General features: G+C 39.0%; 1 protein-coding gene and 1 non-coding gene across 4 annotated transcripts in view; one reads left to right on the forward strand and one right to left on the reverse strand.

Moving 5' to 3' along the window:
* The first annotated feature begins 10,163 nt into the window (after window positions 1–10,163).
* The window catches only part of ZNF385B (zinc finger protein 385B), a 353,720-nt gene continuing 342,471 nt past the window's right edge, over window positions 10,164–21,412 (forward strand). For all 3 annotated transcript variants that reach the window (XM_068967001.1, XM_068967002.1, XM_068967003.1), the window contains exon 1: window positions 10,164–10,482. In XM_068967001.1, the coding sequence (XP_068823102.1) occupies window positions 10,164–10,482 (319 nt within the window). The remainder of the gene's footprint in view (window positions 10,483–21,412) is intronic.
* On the reverse strand, window positions 15,649–15,720 carry TRNAC-ACA (transfer RNA cysteine (anticodon ACA)). Its single transcript has one exon. It is a non-coding gene; the product is annotated as a tRNA-Cys (tRNA).

A 21,412-nucleotide genomic window follows, 5' to 3' on the forward strand; every position in this document is an offset into this window, starting at 1 on the left:
CTGAAACTGATACTTTGGCTTCCTGATGCAAAGTACTGACTCATGGAAAAGACCCTGATGCTGGGAAAGATTGAAGGCAGGAGGAGAAGGGGACGATAGAGGATGAGATGTTTGGGTGGCATCACTGACTTGATGGACATGAGTCTGAGCAAGCTCCGGGAGTTGGTGATGGACAGGGAAGCCGCTGTGCTGTAGTCCATGGGGTCTCAAAGAGTTGGACACAAGTGAGTGACTGAAGTAAACTGAAGGCTATTTTGAACCAGATATTTTTAATACAGAATGCTATTTTGAACCAGCTATTTGTAGTACAGATCAGGGTTTAGAACCATGGAGTTATCCTTGGCACCAATCCCTCTCTCGTTCCTCAGTCCCATTCAAGCAGTCACCAGGTCCTCTTGATTTTTTTTCTCGTTTTTGAATCTATCCACTCTTCCTCTCTGGGGTCATCATCAGTATCCACCAACCATTTTTCTTGCTTGAATGATTTCTCAATGTATCCATATTCATGTAACCACATCCTTACTTAGCACCACATCTTTTATCTGCTCTGAAAGCCAAGTGATCTTTTCACAAGGCAAATCTGTTCATCCCAGTCCTCTAGTTTAAAGTGCTCTGCCCCTTCCCTAGACCAGCACCTCTGTGTGCTGTGCAAGGATTCTCATTACCTGGCCCCAGCTTAGCTCACTTCATTCTCTCTAGCTCTTTCTGCTCTAGGTGGACTGGGATGCTTCAGTTTGTGACACCTGCCGTATTTCCTCCTTCTTCTGGACCTTTGCTCTTGCTTCTCCTTTATCTGGAATGTTCTTCCATTTACTCCTGTTTGTCCTTTAGTTCTTACCTCAGACATTACCTCTCAGACTGCACGGACCAGGGCATCTCCCTATTAAAGATGTTAACTGCACTGTTTCTCTTCTCTGTACCAGAGGGGGAAATTTTAACTCTTTGTTAATCAATATGTACATAAATATAATCAATCTAAGAGCTCAGCTTCTAACATGTTTACATATTTGAACTCTTAATAAGTGTCTGCTATCCAACCATAGCTCTTTGAAACCAATATATGCATTTTAAAAGGCTAGAGATAAACAACAAAGGTAGTTCACTTTGAATGATAGGAATGTGGAAGACTTTCTCCCAGTCTTTTCTGATCTTTGTATTTTCCAAAATTGTTAGAATTGATGTAACTTACTTTTAATGGGTGAAAAGTGCAGTAAGTTTAAAACTGTCTGGATAGTACATACAGAGATTGTGACAGTGTGCATATGTGTGTTATGTGATCCCTTTAGTTTTAGTCTACACCCTCCCATGTGGCAAAAGCCAGAGAATACCATTCTTGCTTGTAAGCTTTTTAAGATGACCTGAGAGTTCAATGAATGGAGATATTTCTCTCATGATGGGCAGGTCTGACCCATGTGGGGTCATCTCTTGAATTGCTTATGTTCCCTTCCATGCCTGGATGGCATGTTGGCAAGAATCTCAAGGAGCCAGGAGAGCTGCTTCCAGCTTCAAGCACAGACTCAGATGTTGAGCTGCTGGAATGATTCCAAGGACTGCTCAGGAAAACGTTTAAGGTAGCATTCCTGCCCTGGCAGTGCCAGGGGAGGAATGGGGCTGCAATGTCTGCCTTTGCCCAGGTCATCGTGATTTGAAGTTCCCTCCCCTGAGTTCTGTTGCTGTCTCAGGCCAAGCAGAGGGAGAAAGAAATCCAGGATTTCTCACTGTAAAGACTGTGTAGCCAAGTCAATAAGTATTTCTCTCTCTAGGGCTTGATACGTATACCTTTTGGTGCATCAGTTCAGTTCAGTCACTCAGTTGTGTCCAACTCCCTGTGACCCCATGAACTGCAGCCTGCCAGGTCTCCCTGTCCATCACCAACACCCGGAGTTTACCCAAACTCATGTCCATTGAGTTGGTGATGCCATCCAACCATCTCATCCTCTGTTGTCCCCTTCTCCTCCTGCCCTCAATCTTTCCCAGCATCAGTGTTTTCAAATGAGTCAGCTTTTTGCCTTAGGTGGCTAAATTATTGCAGTTTCAGCTTCAACATCAGTCCTTCCAATGAACACCCAGGACTGATCTCTTTTTGAATGGACTGGTTGGATCTCCTTGCAGTCCAAGGGTCTCTCAAGAGTCTTCTCCAACACCACAGTTCAAAAGCATCAATTCTTTGGCCCTCAGCTTTCTTCATAGTCCAGCTCTCACATCCATACGTAACTACTGGAAAAACCATAGCCTTGACTAGATGGACCTTTGTTGGCAAAGTAACGTCTCTGCTTTTGAATATGCTATCTAGGTTGGTCATAACTTTTCTTCCATGGAGTAAGCGTCTTTTAATTTCATGGCTGCAGTCACCATCTGCATTGATTTTGGAGTCCAAAGAACTAAAGTGAGCCAATGTTTCCCCATCTATTTTTCATATAGTGATGGGACCAGATGCCATGATCTTAGTTTTCTGAATGTTGAGCTTTAAGCCAACTTTTTCCACTCTCCTCTTTCACTTTCATCAAAGGCTCTATACTTCTTCACTTTCTGCCATAAGGGTGGTGTCATTTGCATATCTGAGGTTATTGATATTTCTCCTGGCAATTTTGATTCCAGCTTGTGCTTCATCCAGCCCAGTGTTTCTCATGATGTACTCTGCATATGTTAAATAGCAGGGTAACAATATACACCCTTGACGTACTCCTTTTCCTATTTGGAACCAGTCTGTTGTTCCATGTCCAGTTCTAACTGTTGCTTCCTGACCTGCATACAGGTTTCTCAAGAAGCAGGTCAGGTGGTCTGGTATTCCCATCTCTTTCAGAATTTTCCACAGTTTATTGTAATCCACACAGTCAAAGTCTTTGGCGTAATCAATAAATCAGAAATAGAAGTTTTTCTGGAACTCTCTTGCTTTTTCAATGATCCAGTGAAAGTTTGCAATTTGATCTCTGGTTCCTCTGCCTTTTCTAAAACCAGCTTGAACATCTGGAAGTTCATGGTTCATGTATTGCTGAAGCCTGGCTTGGAGAATTTTGAGCATTACTTTACTAGCGTGTGAGATGAGTGCAATTGTGCGGTAGTTTGAGCATTCTTTGGCATTGCCTTTCTTTGGAATTGGAGTGAAAACTGACCTTTTCCAGTCCTGTGGCCACTGCTGAGTTTTCTAATTTTGCTGACATATAGAGTGCAGCACTTTCGCAGCATCATCTTTCAGGATTTGAAATAGCTCAACTGGAATTCCATCATCTCCACTAGCTTTGTTTGTAGTGATGTTTCTTAAGGCCCATTTGACATCACATTCCAGGATGTCTGGTTCTAGGTGAGTGATCACACCATCGTGATTATCTGGGTTGTGAAGATCTTTTTTGTACGGTTCTTCTGTGTATTCTTGCCACCTCTTCTTAATATCTTCTGCTTCTGTTAGGTCCATACCATTTCTGTCCTTTATCGAGCCCATCTTTGCATGAAATGTTCCCTTGGTGTCTCTGATTTTCTTGAACAGATCTCTAGTCTTTCCTATTCTGTTCTTTTCTTCTATTTCTTTGCATTGATCCCTGAGGAAGGCTTTCTCATCTCTCCTTGCTATTCTTTGGAACTCTGCATTCAGATGCTTATATCTTTCGTTTTCTCCTTTGCTTTTCACTTCTCTTCTTTTCACAGCTATTTGTAAGGCTTCCCCAGACAGCCATTTTGCCTTTTTTCATTTCTTTTTCTTGAGGATGGTCTTGATCCCTGTCTCCTGTACAGTGTCATGAACCTCCATCTGTAGTTCATCAGGCACTCTGTCTATCAGATCTAGTCCCTTAAATCTATTTCTCACTTCCACTGTATAATCATAAGGGATTTGATTTAGGTCATATCTGGATGTTCTAGTGGTTTTCCCCACTTTATTCAATTTAAGTCTGAATTTGGCAATAAAGAGTTCATGATCTGAACCACAGTCAGCTCCCGGTCTTGTTTTTGCTGACTGTATAGAGCTTCTCCATCTTTGGCTGCAAAGAATATAATCAATCTGATTTTGGTGTTGGCTATCTGGTGATGTCCATGTGTAGAGTCTTCTCTTGTGTTGGTGCATCACCAAAAACCAAATGTTAAAATCAGTATTTGCCTAAGGTTAAAGCCCAGTACCATCATTCAAATGACTTTTGAGATATGGAAGCAGAAAATTGTATCATATAATAAATTGAAGTATTATTGAACTACTATCTCTTTGAGGTAATAATTTTGATTTCTCCAGCCTAGAGTTCGAACTCAAGTCTCCTGCATTCCAGGCAGGTCTTTTCCAGCCGAGCCACAAGGGAAGCACAAGAATACTGGAGTAGGTAGCCTATCCCTTCTCCAGGGAATCTTCCCAACCCAGGAATTGAACCAGGTTCTCCTGCATTGCAGGTGGATTCTTTCCCAACTGAGCTATCAGGGAAGCCCATCATATAATAAATTTAAATATTATTTAATTATTATCTCCTTGAGGTCATAAGTTTGAGGTAACAATGCTGGCCTTTTGCTTTATTCTCATAAAGTGAGAAAAATCCAAAGTAGGATCTTTTCCCAAAATGATTCATTCCCTAATGGAAGTAAATAAATAAAAACTAAATATTGTGCTTAATGATGATTAGTTTAACATTGTCAAAGCAAATATAGCACATAATTCTGCGTAGTTTAGAATCATGATATAATCTAGTATCTTCATAATTTGATTTATCAGATAATAAATATTTATACGTCAAAATAAGTACCTATTCTGTCTATTGTTGTAGAACTAGTGCTGGATTTAGTTGTCAGTTTCTCTATTTGACTGATTGAAATATTTCAGTAATTATTTTTGTATAAAATTAACAGTTTCATAATTAACACTGATTATTGTAACGTTTTATTCTTGCAATAAGAAACATGCATTTTTTATTTCTGATAGAATCTCAGTGTACTAGGCATATAAGGATATTTTCGATTCTAGTTTCATTTGAAATGCAAATATATATATTTGGAATTGATCTTCTGGCACTAAGAGTAATATACATTCCTTGTTCTCATTATTGACATTGTGATACTATTTGTGCATAATGGTAACTTGAACAACTCAGAAGATTAAAGGTGTCAGCAAAGACATTGATTTACATACACATACAACTACTGGGTCTTCTGAAAGCCAAGAGCAGTTTAACTAGCAGGTCTTGTTTGAAGCTGTACTTCAGCTGAATTAATTATAGCAACTATTTCGTTTTACTAAAGGTTTATGGAGCATCTTCTAAGTGCTAGGCTTCTAGCTGGTTTAAGATACAGAAATAATGAATGAGCATAAACTAACCTTGTTTTACTTATCTTTGGGTAACTCTAATGCCCCAGTCTATTTACCCTTCACATTAGCTTATCCAAAATAGTTCAAATTTTTACTCTACTTGGGGTAAGAATTCCAGTATTTTACCAGCTTGCCCTTCTTGCATGATTTTTTTTTTGAATCCCTGAGATATCCCAAGCTAGTGGTTAATATACATCTTAACTAGCTGTCTGGTTCTAGACTATGCATCATTTTTTTGCTAGTCACTGACATCCTTAAGCCCCTTGCTGCTATTCTCCCATGGATGTCTTTAACCCCAGGTGTCATTCCAGACTCTCACACAGTTTCCTCATCAGCTGTAATGTTTGCATCACTTCACTGATGACTTCAGAATTTTTTTTAAAAAGGCAACACAGAGAGAATTTGACAGTTATTCCTGGATATTAAAATTCTCTGAGTTCACAGACCAAAGCCCTCCATAGGCATTCTCTCTTGTTCAGCCTTCTCTGCCCAGTCTCAGGCTTGTCTCTGTCTCAGGGATCAGTTTACCTCCCCACAAATGGAATATCTGGAACAAGTTTCTCATACCTGCATACAGGTCCCCTGTTCCCCAAGCCCAGAGGCAGTCACAGGCTGTATCTACTTCCTGCTCCCATCAATCTTGTAGTAAGACTCACAGTGGAACAATATTTTCCTTTTGTGGTAACCCTACCCTTCCAAATAAGTGTGGTCTCTCCATAAAATCTTCATGACAAGAGTAGTATTTTCCCTAAAGATGAGTTTATGAACCTGAAATGATCCCCAGTTCAGTATAGTGTAACAGTATAGTACAATTTGAAATTCAGCGATCTCAGACCATTCTTGTTTCTAAGGTAAGATGTATTTACATTCTTCCTGTGGCTTCCAGTCTTTACCTCTGAATCAGCTGCTTTTTGTTTAAATTTATTACAAAAGACAATTGGATAGCTACACAGGTCAGGGCCAGTTTTAGAGAAAGTTGTTAAATATAAAATTTCCTGACACATTGCATCTTGGTTATTTAAAAATCACTCTTTAATGGCAACCCACTCCAGTATTCTTGCCTAGAAAATCCCATGGACTGAGGAGCCTGGTGGGCTACAGTCCATGGGGTCGCAGAGAGTCAGACACGACTGAGCGCCTTCACTTCACTTCACTTTTAGATCGTTACTGACTACCCCATCAGGGCTTCCATGATGGCTAAGCAGCAAAGAACCCACCTGCCATGCAGGAGACGCAGGAGGCATGGGTTTGATCCCTGGGTTGAGAAGATCCCCTGGAGGAAGAAATGACAACCCACTCCAGTATTCTTGCTTGGAAATTCCATGGACAGAGGAGCCTGGTGGGCTACAGTCCACAAGGTTGCAAAGAGTCGGACACGACCAAAGCGACTGATGATGCACACATGACTATCCCATCCTGTCTTTTCCCCCAAAGCAGTAACTCAAGGAACAACTTTCTTATTCCTTGACCAGTACCAAAATATCGTATTCTGTCATAGATGTTAAATTCTTGGCCATATAACCTGATAAAATAATACAAAAAAGACATAGAATACTTGGTCTGATTATCTTGACCTCTCTTACCTTCCATGTAAGCCCACCAAACTATCCAGAGCAGAGCACTGCCCACAGCTCTGTTTAAAATTCGATGCCTCTCAAGGTCCTTCTCCCCTGTGCAAGTGAAACATGTAATTTAAGATAGTCTGATAAAAGCACTTTAAAATAGAAAGTGGGATTTTTCTTTTCTTTTACTTAAACTATTACCCAATGTCACCCTACTCCAGTACTCTTGCCTGGAAAATCCCATGGATGGAGGAGCCTGGTAGGCTGCAGTCCATGGGGTCGCTGAGGGTCAGACATGACTGAGCGACTTCACTTTCACTTTTCACTTTCATGCATTGGAGAAGGAAATGGCAACCCACTCCAGTGTTCTTGCCTGGAGAATCCCAGGGATGGGGGAGCCTGGTGGGCTACCGTCTATGTGGTCGCACAGAGTCGGACACAACTGAAGTGATTTAGCTTAGCCCAAAGGATGACATTATAAATGTTTTCACCACACGTAGCTTAGAAATTATATCATCTCAGACCAAAAGTAGATGCTGAGACTCTGATATCTTGCTTCAATACTACCTCTAGGTCCTTTTCCCCAAACCTCTGGAATTAAATATATTCTGCTTGCAAGTGGCTATTAACAGGGGCTGAACTTATTTTTCTCCTAAGAGGGAAGAAGTGTAGTGAAGCCAGCACAGGACTAATCAACCGGGACTTGATGGACAGAATGTACACCCTACCCCCAGGCATTGTGTCCTCCCTAAAGTGGCCCACAGACCCGGTGTTGGAGGCTTGGGAAATCATCTGTAAATGAGAAAGCAAAATAGGGATCAAAGTTATGAAGGGTTCTGGCATTATGCAGAGATTACAAGGGAATTCTAGAATAGCCATTTATTTCATTTTAAAGCCACTTATTTCTTGGACAAATGACAATCAGAAAGCATTGGTAAGCTGACTGTATCTTTTATAATACAAAGAAGTCATTTTTTAGATTTCAGATTTAAAAGGGAGCATACGATGTCTGTCCTCTTTCTGTGAAATACAATGGGTTAATTAGGAACATGGGCAAGTTCACCGACCTCCAGATAAGTTAAACTTTCAGATGGAAGTATCATCATTACCCAGCTGAGTCAAGGATATTCATTGCTTGAGGTGAAATTTAACAGTTAGATTTCAGTGATTCAATGAGTTGATGCCTGACCTCACTTTGCAAAGTTAAAAAGTTATTGGTTTTCCTTATGTTTTACAATAGATTAGTTTTCTAAGTAAGGCATAATATTTTAAAGACAAGTTTATTTTCAAAATTATTCTTTTTATTATTTAGTTCAGTAATTCTTATGATAAATTTTAATATTTTAGGACAGGGTACAAAGTAATACGTTTGAACATAACTTTTATATGGCACTAATATTTTCTCAAGTTTTATGTGGAAAAGGGCTTTGTGACACCATAGCATTTTTGATTTAGGGACTAAAGCAAAAAATATTGATATATGGGCAGTTTAAATCACATTTCAATTATAACGGAATTATTTTTTGTAACTCAGTTATAGGAATTGCTTAAACCTGATTTTTGTGTAGTCTGAATAGATTTTAAGGAAGAATATTGTCTATTTGGAGAGCTGAAAGGAATAGATTCATTTGGAAAGTTTTGTGAAATAAAGAGTTCCTTAAATTGGTGGCATCAGGGTAAAGTATTTATGAACCAAAGAGGTTTGATGCATCAAAATTAGTAACATTCTAACAGTTCTCTGAAGGTTATGGTTTGGCATATGGTATGATGCATTTGGCAGTTTGCAAAAAGGTGTGTGAGTGTGAAGAAGTTCTTGGCATACTGTATACATGGAATCAATATCTCTATGGTCATACCTTGTACTATAATTTATTTTCTGAATTTTAAACATTTAACTGGTGACTGCCCCAAATACGGACTATTCTTTAGTTGCTTCTCCCTAGAGCTGCAAGCCAAATTGGACCAATCAACTGCTCAGCCCAAGATCTTGGAGTTTTTCCCACAGGCGGAATCCCTCACAAGCTACGATCCTCCCTTTGTCTGAACACTTCATCCCTCATAGCACGCTAAGGTCCACCTCAGCCAAATCTTTTTCATGGATACCCCCTTTCCCTTAGTTTTTGCCCAAATATTCTTGAATATCATTCTCCTCTTTCCTTTATGAGAGTATCTTTTTCTTTATTCTAGTTGAGAACCGAAAACATTGTAATAGTCACACTGATATGTATAAAACACGGGTAATATTGGTATTAACTAAAATGAAAAAAATTGTATATGTTAAAGTGGAACTGAACAAAATAAAAAGCTGAGGCTATATTCATTACTTAGGGATCGTCAGGTACTGGAAGGTACTTTTAAAGGTACTCCTTTAAAATCTTTACTTAGATTATAATTTATCATTTTATCCTTGTCTAGATAAATGAAAATCAGCACTTAAACCAAATGTTATCTTAGTCTGTTTTACTTTTTTCTATTTTTCAATTGTTGGATTACCATATATCGTATTTCTGTTATTTTGTATTTCAGATGTTCTGCATTTCGGCCTCATCAAAGACTGAATTGATGTTTATGGGCTAATGTGGACACCTAAAAACAATTTGTTTCACTTCATCTATAAGAAAATATGTTCAAATTCTCACTGGCTGACTTATAAAGGGGCTTTTGGAATACAACCCAATGTAAGTTGCAGACATAATGTGTTTTAGTCTTCGTTGCTCACCTCCTCCCCTAGGTAGAGCGTATATTTGTTGGCAGGTGTGGAGGTGTGTGTGTGTATCATATATACCTCTGTGTCTACACACCTTTCTCACAGTATGGATTCTTAGCACCCTTCATCCTTTCCTTAAACAGATCCAGAAATGAGGTTTATGCCCCGCCGCCCCCAGAGTGCACACTCTGTTCGGGAAACAAACTTAAACCAAATAAGTGCACACATACATAGGAAGTGCACAGGGTGAGAGGTGTTCTGAAGGGAGGTCACAGCACATGTAGACAGGAATCTGCTTATTTCCAGGGTCAGACAGCTTTCCCGGAGAGAGTAATGCACCAGCTAAGGTCTCGGGGTAGGCAGGAGTTAAAAGGGCAAAAGAATTGAGAAGTGATGGGAGAAGGCGACAGGAAGGAGTGGAAAATGCTCCAGACAGAGGGAGCACATGTGCAAAGATCATGTCTGCTCAGGTAAGTACTTTGGGTGATTTTTTCCAAGCATGACTACTGAGTAGCTGGGAGACTTTAGCTTAAACCATACCATGAAAACTAATCATAATCATGCTAGAAAATAAGAAGGCATATATTTTACAAGCATTTGTACTTTTTTTTAAGGTATGAAGTATTCCTTAAGCCCTGACAACTACTCTGAAGATGGAATTATGAATATGGCAACTTTTCTAAGGGGCTTTGAAGAAAAAGGGATAAAGAACGACAGGCCTGAGGACCAGCTGAGTAAAGAGAAAAAGAAAATTCTCTTCTCCTTCTGTGAGGTGTGCAACATCCAGCTAAACTCTGCAGCCCAGGCCCAGGTCCATTACAATGGCAAATCTCACCGCAAGCGAGTCAAGCAGCTGAGTGATGGACAGCCCTCATCCCCAGCCCAGGGCTCCGGGCCGCCACCCCCAGCCAGCCCCAGTACCCACACCAGCACAGGTAGGTCAGGGCCTGGGGCCCCATTTCCTGCTGGGAGAAATGCTTCCACTCTAGAAAATGAAGGATTTAGAGCATGGCTTATCTTTCACCTTAAAACTACTGCCACAGTGTATATTCTTCTTCCTACAGGTAAAATCCAAGAGCTGTTTGTTACTTCTCAGAATACATTTAAAAATTGCTATTAATCTATATTATACTAGGCACAAATACACACACACACACACACACACACACACACACACACACACATATATACACACATACACTCAATTTGTATGTTGGATTGTAGGCTTAATTCTATATCTCCGTAGCATGCAATCATTCCTTGACTTATTTTGAAATGTGTTTCAGATGAATGGTGATGTCCATTTTTTCTCCTTTCTGCAAAATGAGGCTTTCTTTCATCTCCTTCCTCTGCTTCCCATTGAGTAGCATACCATTAGATTGTATATAAAAAGCTCCAGCTTTATTTATAACACCCTGTGATGCAGGAAAGGAGCATTCCTCTTGTGTGCTACAAGCCTTATATTCTTTTTGGGAGTTGGCAGCAGCATGCCGGCCGTGTTCTAACAACGGGAACAGGCATTGCCAAAACCAACAAGGCTTACCTCTGAGGTCCAGCGCCGCGGCAAGCTCTTTCCCTGCCTCTTGCCTCTCACCCTTTCCTGTGGGCTGGGCAGAAGTGGAGGCTTAGGGATTTTCTCATTCCTGAAACGGCCCAGATTTCTTCACAGTCTTACAAATCCTTTATCCTCGGGCAAGGCTGCCTCTTCCCCATTGCTGGTCTTTGGGTAACCTCATCTGTGACACAACTAAAGAAAATGTGAAGTGTACTATTTTCCATGGTGAAGATTTCTACAGAAAGTAGGTATCTTCCACAGGTTTACCTGGGAGGCCAGAATAATCCTCCTCCTAAGAGTGGGAGAAAACTCCAAATTCTTCTCCAGCAAGTGTTTGCTTTGGTAATGAGGCTTCAACTTGAAGAGATGTGTTGGGGGTACAGCCCGCCCTTTGTTGGAATTTCACTTGGTGCTGTTACATACTGCTTGATTTCATGAAGTTTTATCATGATCCATATTGAGCTCCAGCAAAAAGGGTTTGTGTGTGTTTGCTGTAATCAGTTTTGTATTTCTAGCTAAACCTAACTTCTGTTTACCCAGTATATGATTTAATTTCATTATTTTCCTCAGTCAATATTTATCATATTGTGAAAGAACTTATAGGAACTTACAGGATTTACTTATAGGAACTTACAGGATTACACATTTATTATAATGTGCTGTGCTTAGTTGCTCAGTCATGTCTGACTCTTTGTGACCCCCATGGACTGTAGCCCACCAGGCTCCTCTGTCCACGGGGATTCTCCAGGCACGAATATTAGAGTGGGTTGCCATGCCCTCCTCCAGGGGATCTTTTCAACCCAGGGATCAAACCCAGGTCTCCCGTATTGCAGGTGGAACCTTTACCATCTGAGCCACCAGGGAAGCCCTTTGTTATAATTGAGAAAGATTACTTTTCTGTTTTCTATTTACTTATTATGATGATAATTTTTATAAATATTTGCAGATGCATTAGTGTGTCTGTATTTACATATTAAAAATATAGTTGGTATTGTTGAAGCTGAAACTCCAATACTTTGGCCAACTGATGCGAAGAGCTGACTCATTTGAAAAGACCCTGATGCTGGGAAAGATTGGGGGCAGGAGGAGAAGGGGACGACAGAGGATGAGATGGTTGGATGGCATCACCGACTCAACAGACATGAGTTTGAGTAAACTCCAGGAGTTGGTGACGGACAAGGAGGCCTGGCGTGCTGCGGTTCATGGGGCAAAGAGTTGGACATGACTGAGCAACTGAACTGAGCTGAACTGAGGGTGAAAACTGATGAGTCTCTTGTATCTAAATCAGAGGGTAAATAACCCTGAATCCAATATCTATGTTAACCTGTGGTTTCTAAAAGAAGTAATATTAGTAGATAACATTCATGGAACATTTTCTGTGGAGTATATTTTGTCCCTAAAATAAGAACCTTATAGGAATTTTCTCATTTAATCTTCTCATGAACCCTGAGGTAGGTACTAAGATTATTCCTAATTTATAGAATAGGAACAGAGGTGCAGAGATAAAATTTATTCAGGTTTTTACAGCATGGAAATGGCAGATCAGAGTTCCAACCATATTTAAGAAATAGTGAGGCCATAATTCTTCAGCACGACTTTGCTGCTGTCTTTTACTGTGTGATAAACTCAGATTAAATTCAGACCCATGTGCTGTAATATATATGTGGTCACAAATGGTTACTATCATGGTAAACTACCTCTCTCTAATGGGCTTTGAAAACAGATATTTAAAGCTCCAATTCATGAATTTTTCCATCTTTCTCTCATGCTAATGAAATTATCCAGCTGATATAAAATACATTTAGTTAAGACATATACAGAATATTATGGATAATATTCTATAAATAAAACATAGCTCATTATCTAGTATAACACAGTATATTAATATATAGTAAAATGGGTGAGAAAATGAGATAGCTTTTCAAGTTTTACATTAGGCAGAAAGGAGCGTTTTCATTTACTGATAACATAGTCAGTGATTCAGAGACTTGGGTTTAGCATGTGATGAAGGCAAGTCACTTAACATCTGAAATTGGTTAGCATTAATCCTCCCATCTGAAAAAAACTGAGGATAATAATGTCTTCTCTAGAAATTGGACATAGATGTATGTACAAAGATGATTATGACGATCTATAATTCGAAAATACAAACTGTATCCTGAATGTCCAATAGAAGAAAGGTTAAATACATATTATTACATTTTAAGATGATTGATAGAAGCCATAGTCATTAAAAGTCATATTTAATGTAACCCAGTGAAAGGGGAGACTGCCCATGGTCTCATGCCAAGGGAAACAACAGGCCCTAGAGGGGAATATATCTTAGTGCCGCTGTGTGGGCATGTGCACGTTATCGTTGAGTCTCAACTCAGTGAAGAGCAAGCCTGGCATGGTTTGATTTATTTCCAGGCCCTTTCCTCAGTTTTGACCAATTGCCTATCTATTCCCCCCTGGAATTATGGAGGTGTGGGGGAGGTGGCCTTGCCCTACAGCCTTGACAAAGTTGTGGGCCATTCTTGGTGGATGCGTGCATGCATACGTAGTTGCTCAGTCGTGTTCGACTCTTTGTGACCACCTGGACTGCAGCCCTCCAGGCTACTCATCTAGGTAATTGCTATTCTGGTTGTGGGTCACAGTTACTCCTAACAGAGCCTGTGGATGAAGAGTTCCCTTCGGTCCCATAGACACGGGGAGTCCCTGAGATTTAGCTGTATCTTCCAGCTTACCTTAAGTTGGTAGCAAGACTCTATCCCCCCACTGTATGTGCCTCTTTTTCCCACAGAGTTATCCCTGGCAAGGTTGTGTCCTCCTCTCTCATCTGTGTGCCAGTTCTTAGGGCTTGAGGTCATGTGCAGAATCCACCTGACAACTAACATTCTTCTTGAAAACCTAGAGCTACTGGGGCCCAGGCAGGTAGAGGTGGAGTAGCTGGAGCTGGGGGGCTTCCCTCCACATTTCTCTTACCTGCTCAGGTAGCACAGGGGAGGCCAGCAAGTCCACTGACAAATCAGGTACTTCATCAGGGAACAATATGCCAGGCTCCCCTTTGTGCTCATCACTTGGCTTTAGGGACTTGCACTTATCCCTCAAAAAGAAAAGATATACAGGAGTCCTAATCCCCAGTACTTCAGGATGTGACCTTATTTGGAGATAGAAATGTTTACAAAGGAAATTAAATTAAAACAAGGTCATTAGTGTTGACTCTAATCTAGTATGATTGGTGTTCTTATAAAAAGGGGGAATCTGGGTTGAACGACAGGTGCACACATAGGGAAGATGACGTGAAAACACAGGGGGAAGGGAATCATCTTCACACTGAGGAGAGAGGCCTGGAACCGGCCCTTCCGTCAGCAAGAACCCATCCCGCAGTACCTTCATTTTGGACTCCTGGCCTCCAGAACTGTGAGATGATAAATCTGTATTGGTAAGCCACCCAGTCTGTGGTACTTTGTTAAAACAGCCCGAGCAGATTAACACAGGGAGGAAAACAGAAGCATGTCTCCTCCCCAGAGGAGAGTTGTAGACATAGCCTTCCAACAACTGGTAACTTCAGAGGGAACTTCCCCTTCTCTCTGTCAGTCTTGTTATACTTTTGGGGTTGGCAGGTTAGGTGTGGGGTGCACAGGGTGGCTAGCTGGGACTTGAGCCATTTTTCTGAATAAGAGGTGACTGATCCTCCACCACTGGCAGTTCTTTCACTAACTTTAGAATTTAGTATGTTCCTTTTGGAAGAATAGGAAGATGCTTAGAGTGTACCTAAAGCTATTTTAGAATACTCTGGGCTACAGGAGGAGGAATTAGAGGGGAAGCAAAAAGACCTTAAATAACTTTGTCTGTGTGAGAAGGATCCCTACGCCTTTCCCCTTCCAGAACCAAGGAAAGGTGGAAATAACAGAGAACCACAGAAAACTCTTGGTTTTGGACAAAATAGTTGCAGGCTTCTATCCCTCCAGTGGTCCACAAAGACTGGTGTTCCTGGTCCCTAGCAAGGTGAGCAGATGGACCTGAAGCAGTCTTCTGACTGCCTGTGAGCTTAGTGGGCCCAGAGGCTGCTGGATGAGCCTGGGAACCATAAAGGAGCTCCTGGGAGGAGCAAGGAAGCAGCTTTTCCAGCATCTGGGATTGGAGCAGTGGCCGTGGAATGTTTCCTGTGTGCCATGAGCAAAGTGCAGGCCTACCTGAAGGTCCCTCATAGTTGTTAACAAGGGAACACCCTCACAGTGCCAGAAGATAAATACCAGACAGAAAGCAAAATCTCTCAGCAGATGCCTGTGTGCAGAAGTGACAACCAGGCCATAAACTCTCCTATCTGAGCCTTGGCACTATGTAATCCTACAAGCACCCTCTGTTCCCGACTCCAAATCCAGATGGAACTCCCAGGAAAGAGGTACCCCATACTGCCTGAGAGTCAGTTTCTGTTACCACATGTGATAAGTTTTGTAAGAAAGTGAAAACCCCATGGACTATAGCCTACCAGGCTCCTTCATCCATGGGATTTTCCAGGCAAGAGTAATGGAGTGGGGTGCTATTTCCTTCTCCAAGGATCTTCCCAACCCAGGGATCGAACCTGGGTCTCCTGCATTGTAGGCAGACGCTTTACCATCTGAGCCACCAGGGAATTTATCATTAGCAGGTTTACCTTTAAAGGTTGACCAAAGGAAGTTTTTCAAATAGAAAGGACATGGTAAAAGAATACACCTTAGAGCTTCAGGAAGGAAGAAATGACTGAAAAAGCAGAAATAAACATTGTAAAGCAATTATACTTCAATAAAAATTAAACAGAAAAAGCAAAAATATAGGTACATACAATAACTGTATCAGTAAGGGTTCTCCAGCGGAGAAGGCTTGGCACCCCACTCCAGTACACTTGCCTGGAAAATCCCATGGGTGGAGGAGCCTGGTAGGCTGGAGTCCATGAGGTCGCTAAGAGTCGGACAAGACTGAGGGACTTCACTTTCACTTTTCACTTTCATGCATTGGAGAAGGAAATGGCAACCCACTCCAGTGTTCTTGCCTGGAGAATCCCAGGGACAGGGGAGCCTAGTGTGCTGCCGTCTATGGGGCCGCACAGAGTCGGACACGACTGAAGAGACTTAGCAGCAGCAGCAAGGGTTCTCCAGAGAAGCAGAATCAATAGGATGTGTGTGTGTGTGTGTGTGTGTGCGCACTTGCGCACACATACATATATAAGAATACTTATTAAAAGAATTGGCTCAAGTGATCATGGAGGCTGACAAGTCCCAAGATCTGCAATCAAAAAGCAAGAAACCCAAGAGGTCTGATGGTGTAGTTCCAGTCCCAAAACTGGCAGGCTTGAGATCAGAAAAAACTGCTGTTTCAGTTTAAATTGGAAGGCAAGAAAAAATTGATAGCCCAGGTTGAAGGCAGTCAGGCAGAAGGATTCCCTCTTACTCAGGGGACGGTCAGCCTTTTGTCCTATTCAGGCCTACAACTGACTGGATGAGACCCATGCATAAAGAAGGAGGAATTTGTTTTACTCAGTCTATAAATTAAAATGTGAAATTCAACGTGAATTGTAGTAATATTATTTTAGATCTGTCTCCTAGAGTAATGGAAATAAAAACAAAAATAAACAAACGGGACCTAATTAAACTTAAAAACTTTTGCATAGCAAAGAAAACCATAAATAAAATGAAAAGACAACCTACAGAATGGGTTGCAAATGATGTGACTGATAAGGGATTAATTTCCAAAATATGTAAATAGCTCATACAGCTCAATTAAAAAAAAAAAAGCAACCCAATCAAAACATGGGCAGAAGACCTAAATAGACATTTCTTATAGAAAACATACAGATGACCAAAAGACACATGAAGAGATGCTAAACCTCACTGATTATTAGAGAAATGTCAATCAAAGCTACCTCACACCAGTCAGGATGGCCATCATCAAAAAGTTTGTGAATAATAAATACTGGAGAAGACGTGGAGAGAAAGGAACCCTCTTATACTGTTGGTGGAAATGTGAATTAGTACAACTATGATGGAGAACATTATGGAGGTTCTTTAAAAAACTAAAAACAAAGCTACCATATGATACTGCAGTCTCACTCATGGACATATATCTGGAGAAAACCATAATTTGAAAAGATACATGCACCTCAGTGTTCATTGCAGCATTGTTTATAGCAGCCAAGACATGGAAGCAATCTAAAAGTTTCAGGTAATTGTGCTGTTACACGATACCTGAAATTTACATGATATTAAACATGTAATGTTTTATCATGATTGCATGATATTATAATCAGCTATACTTTAATAAAAAAATTTTTAAATTATATTCAGTACAGCCTTAATTTTAAAGTAACTGATTCTTTAAAAAATATATAGATAGCTTCAAGTTTCTTGTGTTTATTTCTCCAACATTTTGAGATCACCTTAACTTTTTTAGACAAAAGGAAGTCCTGGAGAACTACTTTCACATTTTTTTCATACTTCTAGGTCTTTCCATAAATTCCCAAAAGGAATCCATTGGATAAATCTCAGTCTAATTCCATGTTGTTGTTTTTTTTTTAAATTTGGGGAATTATTTTTTTCTAAGCTACTCCCTATGTTCTCTTTTCTCTGCTTACAATTAATGCAAATGTGGGCTTGTATAATAATCCTTCAGAATTCATCAATCAATATATTTGTGGGTAGTATATTTTACTGATGGAATCATGATGGAATTGGGTAGATATAGGATTATTAAATCATTTATATAACAAATCAATAAGAATTTATACAGTTACATATGCATACACATATGAGTCTATATATGCTCATCCTAACTAAAGACATTCCTATAGTGAACATTTCTTATTTGTTAGCTTTTTCCAACATATTTCATAAGCCCTCTTTCCTACTTTAACTGTGATTCCTCTGTCTTCGTGGTGAACACTAACTGCACAATGCAAGGGAGTACAATCTGTTATGCAAGTTCGTTCATGTAATTCTTGCTCAGAAAGTTTCAGTGTCCTTCATTGCTTTCAGAATAAAATCTACATCTTAGCTAACATGCAATGTGAAATTCATCCAAAGACAAACTCACAGAAACACCCAGAATAACGTTTGACCAAATATCTGGGCATACTGTGACCCAGTCACATAAAAGTAATCCTCACATTATTGTTCTCCTCGTAAGCTTCTTAAATCATGTTTGATGACTGAAACAAAACATGATGCTCAATAAATTAAGAATTAAAAGTGGGTAAGTTAAAGGAGCCTAGTGGAAGTAAAGTTTCTATACTTTCATTTGATTAGTTAAATGGTGATACTGGTAGATTGTCAGGTATTAATTACAGGTATTAAAATACCCATAAAGGAAATGGTAACCCACTCCAGTACTCTTGCCTAGAGAGTCCCATGGAGGGAAGAGCCTGGTAGGCTACAGCCCATGGGATCGCAAAGAGTCGGACACGACTGAGTGTCTTCACTATCACTTTCACTTTATACTTAAGATGGGTTGTAATATAATCAACCACTATGAAAATTTTAGAAAGCAATACAGTCAGAATATAAATAAATTAAGGTAGAGTTCTAAAAATGTTCAAATAACCCATAGGATGACCAAAAAAAAAAAAAACCACATAAATGAAACCAGAGGACATAAATAGAAAACAAATAATAAAATGTCAGACTTTGCACTAACATATGAATAATAACTAAATGTAAGTGGCCCAAATATACCAGTCAAAAGACAGACAGCTTCAGAACAAATTAAAATAAAAAAGTTACCCAGCTATATGCTGCTACAAGAAACTCACTTTACAGCCAATGATGTAAGTAGGCTGAAAGTAAAAGAATGGAGAAGAATATGCCATGCAAAGAGTAATTTTAAAAGGCAGAATTACCTATATTAATATGTGATAAGGTAGACTTTAGAGCAAAGAAAATTACTAGCCACAAAGGTAGACATTACATGGTGATAAAAGGCTCAGTCTGCTAGGAAGATATAATGATTCTAAATGTTCATATACCAAACAAAAGTTTCAAAGATACTTGAAACAAAAACTTGTAGAGCTGAAAGAAGAAATACATATATCCTCAATTGAAGACTTTAACACCTCTCTCTCAACAACTGATAGAATTGCTAGAGAGAAAATCATCAAGGGTATACAAGATCTGAGCAACTCGACCAACCAACAGCATCTAATTTATATAGCACTTTACCCAACAATAGTAGAATACATTTTTTTATCTCAAATGCCCATGGAATATTCACCAAGAGACACCATATTCTGGGCCATAAGACAAACCTTAACATATTGAAAAGAATTGTAATTATGAACAGTATGTTCCCTGATGATAATGAAATTAAACTGGAAATCTATAATAGAAAACCAACAGGAAAATTAAACAATATATTTCTTAAGTAATTCACGAGTGAAAGAATAAGATCCAAAGGAAATAAAATTATTTAAAATATTTTAAAATAATTTTAAAATAATAAAAATTTTTGAAAATGAAAAACATTTTTAAATATCAAAAATATTAGGATGTTAATAAAATAGCATTGAGAGGGAAATTAATAGCACTCAATGCATATTTTAGAAAATGAGAGAAGGTCTCCAATAAGTAAGCCCCTATTGTAAAGAGCTAGAAAAGAAGAGAAATGATATCCCAAAGCAAGTAGAAAGAAATGATAAAAATCAAGAGCAGAAACCTCTGAAGTGAAAATAAGAAAGCGTCAGAGAAAAATCAATAAAACAAAAAATTGGCTCTTTGAAAAAGATCAATGAAGTTTACAAGCCTCTACTAAGACTGTCAAAAATGAAAAAGAAAGAAGACACAGAATAGATGATATTACTACAGAATCTGCAGCTGTAGGATTCATAATTACAAAGCTCCTCAAAGGAAAGTTCTAGATACACATGGTTTTACTGGAAAATCATACCAAAATCATACCTCTAAATAAACACCAATTATGCACAGTTTCTTTCAGAAAATAGAAGAGGAATAAACACTTTCCAATTTATTTTATGAGCAGAATTACCCTGATATCAAAACCAGACAAATAAAATATAAAAAAAGAAAACTACAGACTAGTATCTCTCATGAACTTAGACTGAAAAATTCTTAACAAAATATAAACAAACTGAATCTGTCAATGCAGAAATATAACTGTTTACCATAACCAAGCGAGATTTATTCTAGCTATGCATGACTGGTTCAACATTCGAAGCTCAACAAATATGAAATGCCATATCAACAGCTAAATAAGAAAACCATTTGGTTATTATTGATTGTTGCAGTAAAAGCATTTGAGAAAACCCAACACTCATTTTTGATAAAAACTCTCAGCAAGTTAAGAACAGAGGGGAATTGCCTCAGTTTAATAAAGAACATTTACAAAAAGTCTCAGCTAACATCATTTTTATGGTGAAAGATGGTTTTTTTCCCTGAGATCAAGAGCAAGGTAATGATGTCCACTTACCCTTCTCTTATTCAGCATAGTACCTGAAATTCTGGGCACCAGAGTAAGGCAAGAAAAAACTGACTTTCTATCGTTGTGCTAAACTAAGTGACGACAGTGTATTGAATAGCTTGGTCATTTCCTAATAAATTAAGGTTATGAAACATTCACTGCTTGACAGGACCATCCTCTTACACAGAAATGAAAGAGATTTTTGACTATCCATGAATAGTGTCTGGTGCCATCCTGACATGTTCAGTATAAGAAAGCAATTTTTTTGTGTGTATTATGTATTTTTGTATTTTGTATTATGTATTTCTTTGTATTATTTAACTGATAAGTATGTTCCCCAATCTATAGAATGCCAATATAAAAGTCAGTTCTTGGTTGAAAAATAAATAAATAAATAAAAGGCATACAGATTGGAAAGGAAGAAATAAAATTTTCTCTTTGCAGATGACATGATGGTCTATATATAAATCCCAAAGAATCTATGAAAGTTTACATGATAGACAACTAATAAAAACCAGTTGCATGTCTTTGTATATCACTAAATATGAACATATAAAAACTTAAAAGTACAGTATCATTTATAATCACCCCCAAATAAAATATCAATACTTAGATATATACTTTAAAAAAACATGTACAGAATCCATGTGCTGGAAATCACAAACTATTAGGAAAAGAAATCAAAGACCTAAATGAGTAGAGAAATATACCATATTCATGAATTGGAAAACTCACCATAGTTAAAATGGCAGTTCTCCCTAAGTTGTTCTATATATTTCATGCAATTTCTATCAGAACCCAGCAGGATTTATTGTAGACACAGGAGAGCTTAACCTAAAATAATATAGCAAAGCACAGCTGTACAGCTAAAACCATCTTGACAA

Source organism: Capricornis sumatraensis, chromosome 3 (genome assembly GCF_032405125.1).
Source record: "Capricornis sumatraensis isolate serow.1 chromosome 3, serow.2, whole genome shotgun sequence".
NCBI lineage: Eukaryota > Metazoa > Chordata > Mammalia > Artiodactyla > Bovidae > Capricornis > Capricornis sumatraensis.